At 39.6% G+C, this 15,076-nt stretch overlaps 1 protein-coding gene across 6 annotated transcripts in view; it reads right to left on the reverse strand.

Moving 5' to 3' along the window:
* Positions 1-15,076, reverse strand: part of plce1 (phospholipase C, epsilon 1) — an 81,353-nt gene that overhangs the window by 41,144 nt on the left and 25,133 nt on the right. For all 6 annotated transcript variants that reach the window (XM_051418145.1, XM_051418146.1, XM_051418142.1 and 3 more), the window contains 2 exons: positions 2,322-2,509; positions 1,736-1,878 (listed from right to left, as the gene is read on the reverse strand). In XM_051418145.1, coding sequence (XP_051274105.1) covers positions 1,736-1,878; positions 2,322-2,509 — 331 coding nt within the window. The remainder of the gene's footprint in view (positions 1-1,735; positions 1,879-2,321; positions 2,510-15,076) is intronic.

Here is a 15,076-nt window from a genome sequence, read left to right on the forward strand (position 1 = left end):
GGAGTAGTCGTATTTCTTTCCTCAAAAGTAAATGTTTTTTGTTTGATTCTTTCAACTTAGCATTGCACTCCTTCCTTTTGGTTAAGTTAAAACTTCTGCAGCAAAGCTACAGTATATATCTCTGTTACATGGACATTATCATCTCTGAGACAGATACAGCATCCTCCTACACTAAAGGTCAAATCATTTAAAATGGCACTGCCACACAGGTGGTTTCCCTGTGTGTGAACCACAGAGGTGAATGGCATATCGGAAAAAGAAAAACACAAAATGTGGCTGTGGGTCTAAGTCTTAGAATGCTCAAGCGCAATATCTGGGTAGCTTTTGGCACCAGGGTTGAGAGACAGAGAAAGTTAGACAGGGAGTCTCTCATGCTGTGTGAGAGATGTGTGTGTGTGTGTGTGTGTGTGTGTGTGTGTGTGTGTGTGTGTGTGTGTGTGTGTGTGTGTGTGTGTGTGTCTATGAAATCCTGGTCCTGCCAAGACTTCTAAGCTGCTATGTGTGCGCGTGTCTGGCTCCATTCTGTTTCCTGCAACACCCATTAGAACAGAACACGGTGTCATGTTGAAGATATGTGCCGTGCGTCTGTGTGCGTGTGTGTGTGTGTGTGAATGTTTTTTGTCTGTGAAAGCTTGTCTGACAAAAATTTAAGTTTCCTCATTAACACACGATTAATAATGAAGCAAGTTAAAGAGAAACATACACAAAAAGTTGTGTTTTTATGTGCTGAATTGTGTGTGGGCGTGCGTCTCCCTGATCTCACCAGAGACAGCCTGTCCCCTGTCCCACTGCCAGTGGAAATTAATGTCAGGATCGGCTTACATTTAAGTCATACGTAACATGATTGTAGAAAAGGTGGACAGATAGTTACCAGCTGAACAACTGACCGACAACCCGACTGGTTGGATGATGAAGTCATGTGTAAGAGTAAGAGTAAGAGAGAGCGAGAGAGAGGCAAAGAGGTGACATACTGTACGATATGCACAATGAAAATCTGTTCTGTTTCTTGTTTCATAAAGGCCCTTTCTCAAGGCCAGAGCTAGCTGTGGTGTATATTAAGTACAATGAAAAGCAGGCGCATGTGTGTGCTTGTTATGTAAAAAACATCCAAACAAATTCAAAATATCAAGCTATCACTCCTGAGCTTTTCAGAAGAGCAGCGCAACCATGTTTGAAGTGCATATAACCTCTTTTCAGACGGTAAGACGTGTGTCTGGTGTGTGTCTGTGTCTCTCTGTGTGTGTGTGTGTGTGTGTGTGTGTGTGTGTGTGTGTGTGTGTGTGTGTGTGTGTGTGTGTGTGTGTGTGTGTGTAGACCCTGTGATGTCTTACACCACTTCAGCATTGTGTGTGGATGTGTGTATAAATTGGAGAATGGACTGGAGAGGGAGAGAGTTGTATAAAGAAAGAGAAAGAGAAAGGACAGCAGAGGAAATACAGGGAAACGTAAAAGGGAAAGGGCAACCGCTGGGATCAACTACAGAAGGGCTCCTACCGACCCAAAACCCGCTGTGGATAAGGAACCATGTGGGAAAAGAGCAGAGAGGAAGAAGAAGAGTGGAGCAGTAGACCACAGGGGAATAGTGAGAACCTTTTTCTTCTCAGAATCCAACAGATACAGGCCCCGCTTCATCCAATTTAATGCTTATAACATCATTCAAACGTTTAGTACACTCAAACATACAAATAAACCCAAACCTTTTCTATATACACAAACACTACAGTACAACACTCACCTTTCAGCACAGCGTGGCTGTTGGGGCCCTGGGGCAAAGGGTAAAGTAGAGCGGAGCGGGCACCAAGAGCGGCTGTGGCCTCTAGCAGTGCTCCAGTAAGCAGGGAACACACTGACGTCCTTTGGTCACAAGCACGGTAAAACCTAGGCATAAATAAAAAGTGGAGACAAGGAAGAAAAAACATTGCCTAATTTGAACAATGAATGGCAGGTCCAGTGTTTTCGTAAAGTATCTCTCTGCCTTTGCTGTCAACAGACAGTTGATCTTTCAATCATGTTAATAAGTAGAAACAATTGGCTTTACAACTGGCATAAGTATCTACCTAAGGCTTGGCCTCTATAATATGCAACATCAAAGCTTTGCAATGGCTTTTGGGTTGTTATAAACACCAGAGGTTTTGTAGTGTTTGGAATTTATGCATGCTTTATCATACAGACAGTATATTGAGTACGTTTATATAAAATTTTCATTAGATTTGGAAGTATCAGAAAATCATGAAAAATGTCCACCGCCAATCTTGCAAATAATAGCTGCAGCTATTTAACATGGCTGGAAACAACTATATCAGACCAAAAGGGCTACAAACCTTGGTAGATGAAAAGGACGACAACACTGGGGATTAAGGCAGGGAATCTTGTCTGGTCTGGCTGGACTGGCAGTGTCCAATAGCCAGCGAGACTCCCTGAGACACACACATCCAGGGAAAGACAGCAGGAGTTTTTTGGCAGGATGAATCAGGTTGAGTTCCTCTCTGTCCTGCACATAGTTTTTAACCTGTTGGAGAAGTCATCGACAAATGAGTCTTACTTACTTACAAATAACTTTAAGGGCTTTCAATAAATGTAACGTTTATGTAAATAAAGGTGTCCCTAGTTGCAGTAAAACACAGTTAACACAGTATAAAGTGGTAAAGGCGATCATGCTTTTTCAACCTTCAAGAATGTATAAACAGACTAACTGTGAGATTCAAGAGCTTTCTGGCAAAATTCACTTCATCCGGTGCTTTTTCTTTTCACTTTTCAGGCTGTTTTATAACATTTGAATCAGAGGTCACTGTCATCTTCTCCTCTGCTGTGGTCATTACTAGAAGCAATTTCCTCTTCACAGAATCAAATTCAAAGCGTGAAAAGAAAGAATTGAATAGATAGAAATACCACTGAGGCACATAACAGATAGGAAGAAAGGTGGGAAAGGAGATTCAGATAGAAAAGCATCAGAGCGAGACGGACAGATGTGTAGGTATATAGAAAGGAAGAATAATGAGGAGACGGAGAAAAAGAAGGTGGGAGGCAAGAGAGAAAGAAGAGACGTCGTTGAGGAGTTTTAACCGAGTCAACATTTTTTTGGCCTTAAAGCAAAGCCTCCTCCTCTTTCACTTCACACTGTTCTCGGAACAAAATCCATCTGACATAAAAGGAAACACTTATCCAAAACGATTGACTTGTTCTTTGTCCTTGAGTGAACCCGCAGCCAAGCTACCCCTGGCACAAATTTCATAGAAAAGCCATTACAGCAACATTTTGTGGCACCGTAAGTGGGCACTTCAGCGGGGATGGATATTACAAAATTGGACAAAATCAATACTGGTGACAGAGTGGGGGCTGAATACAATATGAGTTTAATGAGAAAATAAGGCTCAAGTGTAGTTGTCAGTAACAGTGTCCATCTGCACCGCTTCATAATAATGCCAGGAAGGAGTTAGGTTAAAGCCATGGACCCCAGGCTTATGGTGTAAACTCTCATATTAAAGTCCCCTTCCACTCAAAAATGTCTTATAGCTTTCTTCCTGATCCTGCGTCCTAGTTGGATGTTTGACCTTCACTGTGCAGAATGATGTATGTGCAGAGTTTGGCACTAAAAGGATATTTTCACATTCATCTGCTGAAAGTGGAAAATTTCTCTGTGATTGAAAATCTAATTTTAAGTGGCGGGGCATACGAGCATGATTTGTGACATTAAAAATAGTTTGGAAGAATGGACTGACTCTGCAGCAGGGTAGGAAACAGCTTGGTGTCCAGTAGGAAAACTCAAATGAACAACATTTGCATATTCATAGCGTCTTCGATCTTTATTGAGGGATAGATAGCAGATAGATGCCTTTTAAGGACTTAATGTGGAAAATATACTTTTTATTGTGGAAAAACATATCAGACACACATTATTGTATGCATGTGTGGATCTTTGTGAATCAGTGTTCACTCTTTAAAAAATGGCCTGTTTGTAATGAGTGCTGGAGACAAGACACACACACAGTACATGGCCAGCTAAGTTGTCTCAGTGGGATGGGTTTCCTGCATGCCGGGTGTTGGCCTAGCTGTTGTCAGATCTGGGCCATCCCAAGGGAAAGGAGACATGCCAGCTTGCATGATTAGAGAGTGAGGGAGCCAGTGTGAGGGACGGGGAGAGAAAGGGTGAAACATAAAAAACAAACACACAAATACAAACACAAACAAACAAACTCCTGTATTGAATGTACTGACCTGCGTTCCAGCAACAAGCTAATTACCAATACCGAAACTTTCAACATCATGCAAATTAAAAAACAAACTGCGGTAAAACACATTTATACTAATAGCTTCTCTGATTTATTATTTTTTTTCTCTTTCCTTATCCAGAACATTCTGACTCACATTTCTGGTAAAAGGCACATTTTATTTCTATCATCAAGACCACTGACCAGATGTAACGTCTACTACACAAACTGTGTATTTTTCCAGTTAAAAACAAAAAAATGGCCTGAGTCATACATAGCAATCATGTCTCTATATTTACTCTACATTTAGATGGGCAAGTTTTCAGATAATTAGGGCTGGGTTTTCTGTTTTCCCGTTACTAATAAACAAATAATACCCAAAGGACTCATGGGTAGAGAGGTTTCTGTGCTATTTTACATTCCTTGAATATACCAGTACTGACTATCAAAGCTACAGACATATCAATGGAAATTAAAAAGTAGCTGCAAAAAGACCTAAACTACAACTAATATGAACTTTGTGTTTGTCTCTAAACCATTACACCACTATGCCTGTGCCAACCAATACAATATGTTACAATATATAAGGTTCCTATTCCTATTACTATATCCCGTTAAACTTTTTGGCTGTGAAACAACATTTTATTCGGGCAACTTAAAGATGACCACTATCTACATCAAGGTTTATTAGAGCCAACACAGATACATTTTCAACTAAAGTTCATAATAGTTGACATTTTGTGCTAGCTGAGATCTTTAAATATGACTCATCATGACAACGAATGACAACTATGGAATATTTCCCCTGGGATTTTTTTTATTACGGTCGTCTACACACCGTGAAGGCCTTTAAGAAATAATGAAACAATGAATCTTAAACGCACAAATTGCCTGTAGGATAAGGATTAAAAGCTCTTTCAAGTAGAAACACTTACCACCCTCTTAATGTGTTTGGTGGAACCTGTGGGATATGCTGAAACGGATTAAAAATGGTAACTAAATTACTAAAAAAAAGGGCCATGTTTTGTTTTACGCTTTTCTGTATCCTCTCTCCGTAGACAGTACAAAATAAAAACAATATGAGTGTTACTGTAACACATAGACAAGAGTTCGAAAGAGATGACTAATGATGCAGAAAAAGCTGTGTGTATGTAAGTGTGTAATAGAGTCTGACTTCAAAGGACAGTGCAGGGAATGTGGAGCTGCTTTTGATGGACACAGAGCAGCTGTCTTCACACACACGCACACAAACAAACAAACTCATCTTCAAACTCCAGGCAAGTGGACACACAGGCCAAGTAAGCTTCAAAATCACAAATATGTACTGTAGTACATAAGTGCTTTTGTATGTGGAATGTGTGAATATATCTACACAGCCAAAAGAATGGAGATAATTCAGACTGTTTGTAAGAAAAATCACAGATATCCCAAGACAAGTGCATTCATAAATAACAAGACAGAAATGTACTACTGTTGGGTAGAGAATTCAAATATTAAAAGGCACAAGGGAATGAGTGAGTGGGGGAGTGAGTGAGAAAGCTATTAAAAGGAATTAAAAGGAAAATAATTAAATAAATCACTGGAACGGTCCATTTTCACAAATTTAAAAAAAGGATCACTGTAATGTAGGCAGGGAGGCAGAAAGGCAGAAGGTGCTCTTTAGTTTAATGTAGCCACAGTCACATCAGGCATGGGGGACATAATTGCATTTCAGCTCAATTACATAAGTACAGAAATCCAATACCAACAGGTCTATCGTGTTCTTTCTAGTAAGTTATAGTAATACTGATCTTGCCATTTAGCCAGTTAGCAGAACTATAGCTATATATGTCAACTGCCACTAACACAGCTCTGTATCTCATGTTACACTGTGTGTGTACAGGAAATGCTAATGGCTTAAGCCCAGCGAAGGTAAATTATGACTGCTACAGGCAGCTGCAATGATTGACTCCGCTTACAGTATAAAATATTGCTCCTCTTTCACAATTCTATACTGAATAGTCAACAGTCTGTTTTAGTTATCACTTTAACACAAATAATTTTGTGCTACTTTATAATTTACATTTTGTAAGAGTCCATATTGCAAATACAGTACAGTGTACATGCAAAAGAGAATTATTTTGTGATCTGGTTTTGGGACATCCTGGATGGATTTATTTATTTATTTTTATGGATTTATTTATTTTTTGGTGTGTGTTTTTTGCTTTGCTTTGGTTCAGCCTGACTGCTTTCATGACATACTATTTGGCTGTAGTAGGGGAGTGCAAAGCACCAAATGGCAAACAGACAAAGTTAGCGACTAGCTGATGGACATAGTGGTGCATTTAGCAGATAAGAGCCAGACATTTCACTGGCAGAGACCAAAAAGAGAAATAAAAGAGAGTGAATATTGGAGTTACATTTACCAGGTGACCAGAAACACAACTCCAAATGAATACTAATGTTGCTCTGTAACTGCTGACTGTGTAAATAAGCAACTGATTGCAAACATGTTCACCATATCAACCTAAAAGTGATATATGTCAATATGTCAACCTGTTTCTCTTGCCCCCAAGTGGCAAAACTAAACGTTATTGCATGTTTAGGTATTAAATAAAACATGTCTGATCCCTACTTGTCAGCATACACACATTTGTTCCATGAAGATGTTATAATTTTAGTTATTATATCAGACATAACCTGCTCTTATTTCCCCACTGCTGGAGAACTACAAAATGCTGATGCAACGGTTTGGGATTGAGGATTTGAAGTCATTTTCTTGTGACGCTGGCTGTGTGGTGCCAACATCTTCTCCTTCTATTGCTGTGTTCAGCTCTTTGCTTATTAAAAATGTTGCCCAGAGAAACATCCCTGGTAATTATGGACCATACCCATGGGGGACAGCAATTGCATCCAAGCATAAATATTTCACAGCTCTGCAGAGAGGGATGCGGTTAGCTCCTGCTACCTTCCTAACAGTTAGTCTACACTAATGGACACTGTAACAAAACTTCAAACAACAGGAGCGCCTGAGTTTCTTCTCACTATTTATAATTCTGTGTTTTAATTTAACAGACATTTAGCCATTGCATTAAAATGGCATCAACAAACTAACGTGCCTAACGTGATCAGATGATGCGTCTTATTTTGAGGCTTGTTGCCAGCTAAAGAGTTTTTCTTTCTCAAGGATGGGGATCAAACCTGTGGCATTGGATGTGAAACACATTCATAAATCAAAACGAGGTAAGACAATACTTACAAAGACAAACAAAACCAATATACAATCAAGCTATGACTTTCATATTACTGGCAATCAGTCCACGTAAACTACAGTTATAAATGAGTTTGCCATTAGGTCCTATTAGCGCGCCGTTGGGTAATTTCTCTGCCTGGCAACAGCCATTCTGGGAAAGGATTAGCAAGGGGCACCACACAAATCTACTGAACTTTGAGCTGGAATGCACACACACAAAGACACACACATACATACACTTACTAAAATCCAGACATGCAAACTCTGACTCATACCCGTGCCATTATGTATATCATACCAGATGCATACAGTACACTGCAGGACACTGGAGAGGCTGAGGCTGTCTCCCTGAAATCCAACTCCCCACCTCTCGACCTCTCTACTTTGATGTCTCCGGCCCAGGACACACACTCACATACTCCAACTCTGACACCCTCTCTCCATACTAACACTCTCAGTCACATACACACTCCTCTTCAATTACTCTGAATATTCTCCAGTACTCCAAGGCAGATGTCCCACGACACAATGTAGCCCAGCTGTCTGTGAAATGCTGCAATGATGCGTGTGTCTGTGTGTATTGGCCCTTCCACTATTGCCATTTTGCCCCACACACACACACACACACACACACACACACACACACACACACACACACACACACACACACACACACACACACACACACACACACACACACACACACACACACGGTCGCAGTTTAATCTGGTAATGATATCATGCAATTAAACGTACACAAGTGTTCACATGGGATTAGACAAATAACTGCAATAGTACTCTGCCACCTCCCACATACTCTCCCACAAAGCTGACATTCAAGGAATAGAAATACATCGTTTAGACTTAATTCTACTTTTAGAAGCATCATGGAGGGTTGAGGTTAGTGGGGGGTCAGTGTTAAAAGAACTCTGTTATTCTGGTCTGAAGACTCACGTCTGAGGTCACTTGGAGTGACGTCAGCTTTAACCCTTCCTTCACTGAGCAAGTTGACTTTCAGGGTAATGATTATTTTGGTTTTAGTTCATTTATAATACTTGGGAGAATTTTCTTCACAGGACTGAACAAGATACAAGTGTTTTGGTTGGAGACGAAAACTCCTTGTAGAAATATGGTTATTACAGGTTAATACTGCTTGATACATGAAGGTGATGTACATTCTTTCAAAGTAAAAGCCATTTAATTAATTTCTCTACAAATAACAATCAACTGCAAATTACCAAAATAAAGGCCACTGTTTACTCTTTTTGTCAAATTTCTGTTTTAATGAAATGTACACATTGTTTAGAGACATGACATATAAGGGAGAAAAGGTGCATATATTTCTTAACATAATATTTTAGCCCTAGAAAACAAAAAGCAATTTTAATGTTGCAACTTGACAACTTTGTAAATCATCATAATCCCCTCTTCTGCACGTTACTTTTCAGTGTTTCTTCCAAGCTAAAAATTATTTTCACAAAGCAAAACAAACTCAATAAAACTCAGCTGCACCTATCCACCGCTCGGCTCATTCTTTAAGTAGCGCAAATCGCTGGAAGATTTAGGTCTGAGAGAGCCCCATATTCCTAAAATCCTTCATAGCACTTGGACTGCGTGTTTGCTTTAATGCAGTAAAAATGGAGCCGACAAAGCTGTTCTGAGGGGGAAGTGAGGAAAACGTGCACCCTGCCCACCCAATGCGTCGGGCACGTTTAAATCCACTGCACCTAGTCTATTTGAAAACTGGGTGAGGAGCCAGGTATGTTCAGCAGCTCTGGTATCTCAGCACCCGAACCTTAACCCCGCCCTTCCCGGACAGAGTAAATCAAATCAAAAGACATAAACCAAGTACGTCCAAACATGGCAAGCAAGACATCCAACTTCTCAGGTTGAACATGTGAAAATGTGCTTCAGATGTGTTGCCTGCTCTGGTGTCTATTTTGACTACGTGCATTTGTGTGTGTGTTTCGTCTAATCTTGTTTTGCAGTGGGGGGACAGACGTTGCATCCAAGCATAAATATTTCTCTACTTACAGGAGGTGATGAGTTTTGCCACCAAGGTTTGCTACTGAGAGCTAAATGTTCCTTCATAACAGTTGGTCCTAAACAAATAGAAACTGTAACAAAACTCCTAAGCTTTTTTTTTGCTATTTATAATTCTACCTCTAATTTATAAGTCTACCACACAGCACACTCCGAATCCTGGTTTGCATCACCAAGAAACAGACAACCTCTCTGCACTGTCCTGTTCTGCTCTGACCTTTTCTGCCATTTCTGTCTCCACAAGGTAATGTTTGTTTTCCCGCAGCCTGAGCCTGGACTGTCTCACTGCTGACTAATGCTGTGCTCATCTGTGTGTAAAAGCTTGTAGGGAAAAAAGCGTGTAGTTTAGTGAACATAGATACTGATTATATATGTATACATGAATGTTTTTTATCTGTGCTCATGTGAAGGTTGTGTATACAAAATGTATTTACTGTATGCTCTGTGTATTAATGTACTTTCTGACGTACAAAGTTCTTTCTGGGTGCGCATGAATATGTTGGATGTGTGTAGGTGGTCCGCACACATACTTAGTCTTTTGAAGAGTCAGTGCTGCTTAGACAAGAGGAGCCTGATGTCTGAGTATCTGCTTTGAATAAGACAGAAGAGTGCATACTATGGAATAAAATGCAGACTGACACACTTTATATTAAGCAGACAACAATCTAACTGAAATATGATATCAAATGAGAAATTAGATATAAATATTAAATAAATATTTTAAATATCTCACACAAACAATCAAGTGCCTACAGCACATATAGACATAACACAAACATATACACAAATCTATACGTAAATCTCCCATTCACACATGACCTAATTTTATTTAAAACAAAAATCTCCCTCCTTATGTGTTAGTGCTGATTTCCAATACATTGCCTTGGCCCTGAGGTTATGAAACATTGTCTTTGTGAAAGATTCAGCACTGTCAACCACGTTAAAAGATGGACCTGGAGAGAAGAAGGTATTTGAAGTACATCAACAGGTACAGTGAGTACTGGGACTAACAGAAAACTCCAGTGGACACAGAAACATGACTGAATGAAGCCAAACAAGAGAGAAATGATCTCTGCTTAACTCAACTGAGGAGACACTGACACAATGTGATACCTTTGGTTATCACACAAAAAGCAGTGGAGTTTGTTGTTGTACAGATTAAGTGCTGAAAGAAAACTCCTCTTGTGTGACTCACGCCTTGGATCAGGGCCTCCGTGTCTCAGTGGATTACGATGCTAACATTTCTAGGGGTAAGACTCATGCAGTACTGAACTGTAAATGTCATATGGGTGTTTTAAGCATGTGGGTGTTTGGGAACCCCTAAACATATTCAGGAAAGGCCTTTTGGGATTCCAAATAGCTGGAAGACTATTTACTGGCATTTGCTTTGGCCTAAAATAATACAGTAGGAAAAATCATTTAAATTAAAGATCTATATTCTAGATTATTAAAAAGAGGAGGTCTCAAACTGTTTTCATATTCATCTAGCACACATTTAAATTCCAATGCTTTAATTTGATAACAGTACATTATTCATTGTAGCTCATAATACCAATTACGACCTGCTGGCCCCGGGTACTAGTTATATAATCAGGTTTAAGACTTTCACACAGTGTTTGATTAACCGGTTCTACAGAGGAGTAAATGCACCGTGTCCAGAACCATACATTTAAACCAGCTAGGTTCAGGCCCTTTTTCTAGTCACAGGTAATCAAAATAGATCCTTGAATTAATCGAAGCTAAAACTGGTGAAGATGGAGAGGAAGATGAAGAGGGTGATGAGGGTGAAGAGGAAGAGAATTAATGAGGATGAGCGACTGAAGTAGAAAGAAGTAGTAGATGGTTGGACTGATAGAAGATTATCAATCATAAAAGAGATGATAGAGGTTTGAGGAGGGAAGAGAGGTTGAATAGAGATGCAGGAGAAGGAGAATGAAGAAGAGAGCAAGAGATGGATTAAAAGAGGAGGTCAGTGCAGCAGGAAAGACAAAAAAGGAGGTGAAGAGAGAAAAACACAGGGGAGCAAAACAGAGGAAATGGAAAGGGAGGCCAAGGGTGGCTTGAATCATAATCGCCTGTTGAATTTCACAAGGAGCCGTTTCACCAAAGATGCAAGAGCTGGGCCCACCTCCCGAGCACTGCCTCACACCTTTAACAAGCTTAGGGCATTACTGTGTGTACTTTATGTGTGTGACACAAACAAGTAGAGAGCAGAAGTTAAACTCAAACATACTGCAGCTGAGATGGGTAGGAAGATGAAAACAAGAAAAGAAACTTACAGATTAGTTGCTGGTCATCGACCCCTTTTAGAGCCAACAGTGGAAAAGAAGGCAGTGGAGAACGAGGAGAAAAGGCAACAGAAAAGACACATTTACAGGAAAGGACTAACTAATGTAATTTGCAGAGTGGATAGAGAGTAGAAAGGAAATGACGAGTTGTGCCTGGTCACACTTGTGAGATGCCAGGTCATCATTTCAGCAGATAGTGGTACTATGTGCTTTGTGGAACACTTAGGTATCATTATTACTATTAACTACTGCAAGTGCAACAGAGTATGATTTCTAATGAACCGAATCAACTGAATACAGCGGAGATAAAAGTGAGTTTACAGGAAACATCTGTCTTTATTGAACTGCTATGCTCAAAGTTTTGGTAATCAGTTATGATAACATGTTGCTCACCAGCTGTACCACAGCAATTTAGGACATGAGGACAATAAACACAGCTTGATTAGGTAAAGCAATGAGAGCCTTGTACTGTTTTCTAAGGCCTTATTAGAGGGTCAAACTTAGAGAAAACAACAAGAATTCTGTTACAATTATGCACTTAATTGCAAATCTACATCCCCTCATGTAGGAATATCTACCACTAATAATCATGAGTGCATGGTTTTCAGTAACAGTCTTTTGTAAACAAAACTGGTAAAAGCTGGTGCAGAAATGCAACATATAGAGCATCCCGTAAGACAGCCATTTAAGAAGGCTGTCACTATTCTTGCAGCTACTGTATTGTGTGCAGCACCTATGCAGCCAACACTATGTAGAAAATAGGAGGTTATGTACGCAGTCTGAGGCAGTAACAACTTTATTTGTAGTTCTAAGGAGTTAAGAGTTTAGGCTTGTACTGGTTGGTAGAATCCAGGTTTTTGAAATCTCTGCAATGTAGCTTGGTGAAGAATATGTTATCATAACTGATGGGACAAAATCTAATTTAGCTTTAAGCTCTAAGCAGGAACGGCAAGTTACTGAAGGACTAAAGAAATAGAATGGAGAAGCCAGCAGATAGCAGGGGAAGTATGGCCGAGAAGAAATATGACGGAGGAGTTGGAAAGAGAGTCTGAGGGAGAGAAAAAAAAAGGGGGGTCATCTCAAGGGCCAAAACAACCTGGAACCCATTACCCAGAGCACCCAGTGGGACCCCTCCACACCACCACACTCCCCCCCACTTACAGTTCTCATGATGTCATACTACAACGAGCCACCACACTCTCCTACATAAAGGCGCACAGACCTGATCAGACAGCCAGAGATAAGCCTGATGAATGTTTTCAGCTCTTAAAGTTCTAGACATAATCCTCGTACTTTATGCAGACAAATACAGTTGAAAAAAATTTGGAAGTGGTTGTTGCATGAATGTTTTTGCTTGAATGTTCTAGAGATTTATAACACGAAAGATGGTATTAGTTATTACTACTGTATTACCTTATACTGCAATGTTACATTACATGTTATTGCTATTAATCTTAAAGATTAATGTTTGAGAATTTATTAACTGGCTGTTCATCTACACTACTCCATGACTCATCTATCTACCTTCTCCAAGTAATGTTAAATTTTCAAAATAATGCACATCTGATTTCCTCTCTGTTTAATAAGAAGAAGACCAGAACTTTGCTTTTCTCTAACTTTTTTTAAGTTGATCTACAGGTGTTTAGCAGATAGATCTTTTGACACCACTGCACTTGAAGTACTTTCACTGCGTTCAACTTTGTACAACACATTCGGCTTAATGAACTCGAGCAAATCCTGTTGCTGTAACACTAACCAGAGTAAAATGCAAAACCTGCAGTTCAATATAGCCACAAAACACAATGAATGAAAAGTAGCTTGAAGCTGAAAAGTTTTTCTCTAAGTACAGCAAGAACTTGTAGTAAACAGTTTACTTACTGTAGCACAGAAACTGCTGATGTACTGAAGAGAAAGGAAGAAAAACCACCAAGCTCCAATCCCTCTTAGTCTGTGTACACACAGAAGTGAGAGAGGGGGCTTCAGCAAAAGCGAGTGCGAGAGAGACGGAGGAAGAGAGGGAGTGAGAGAGATCTCTACATCAGTAGAGCAAGCCCCAAGGAGGAGAGATAGACGAAGTGAAAGAGAGAGAAAGATGGAAAGGAAAGAGACGAGAGTGAGAAGAAAAGACAGAGACTCAGAGATCTCCTCCTAACACAGAGGGTACCCCCATATTAGGTTATGAGGCAACTGGCCCATCACAACTCAGCAGTAAGAAAGAAGATTTTATCAGCATACTATAAACATACAAAGACAGAGGAGACACTGGTATACAAGATTTCAATCGATCCTCCTCTAGCAGCCAGTTCAATGTGTAAACCAGGTCTGACAAAACTCAAATAAGGCCTCTGTGTTTTGATTAGGAGCATACACAGAACCCGAAAATCGACCACTGAAGCTCTTTCTAACATCAGTCATTGTCCAATTCCAAAAGGGATCCCAATTTTTCCACTAAAAACAATCAATTCTAAGTGTGTTAAGTCAATCAAAGTTAAAAGAGGTAATTTTGCTTACAGACAAAGTTATGTTTATATCAAGAGAGACTGCTCTATTAATTTTACAATAACAACACCATGACTTGTGCTTCCTTGATGTCAGGAAATGGTGCACAAACTTTCCCCCAGTGGCCTGCTACTATTACAACGTATTTTAGGAAGAAAATTAGGTCCAATAAACTGGACTACACAAAGTAAATACAAAATCCACCAATAAAAGTACAGTCTCCAACATTTATATAAAACTATTGTGTGTTGTTTTGAATAATAAATTAAAATGTGAGGTTGTGTTATTTATATATTTATCAAGTGAATATGGATTGCACCAAATGTTCCCAAACCAGATTATTAGTTAAATTAAGTATTCCTTCCTTGCTCAGTGACACACAAATTAAAACTATACAGATCAGGACCGTAAGATATGGTTGAAAACTCTGGAAAAAGCTAGTAAGTGGCCCATGAGTTGCTGAACGGGATATACTATGAGATGTCCTAAAAGCACTCTGGATGAGATGGTTACAGCTACTGAGCTCTCATGTCACTGAATCCGTCTCCATGACAACTGAGCAAACTCAACCCACTGATGAAAAACATGTGATAGGGCAAAACTTCCAGAAAAAGCTAGGAAGAGGTAACATTTACATCTAGCGCTAGATTCATAGGCTGAACATAACATGATTTTGTTGCAATGAGAAGTGTTCGTACTAATGATATTTTCTATTCATCTATGCAATATGGTATTATTATGTTTTTAAGTATGTAAATTACAGGAACCTCCATATTGTTGCCCCTTGGGTAAAGCCTGATTAAGTC

The sequence above is a fragment of the Dicentrarchus labrax genome, unplaced genomic scaffold (genome assembly GCF_905237075.1).
Source record: "Dicentrarchus labrax unplaced genomic scaffold, dlabrax2021, whole genome shotgun sequence".
Taxonomy (NCBI): Eukaryota; Metazoa; Chordata; class Actinopteri; family Moronidae; genus Dicentrarchus; species Dicentrarchus labrax.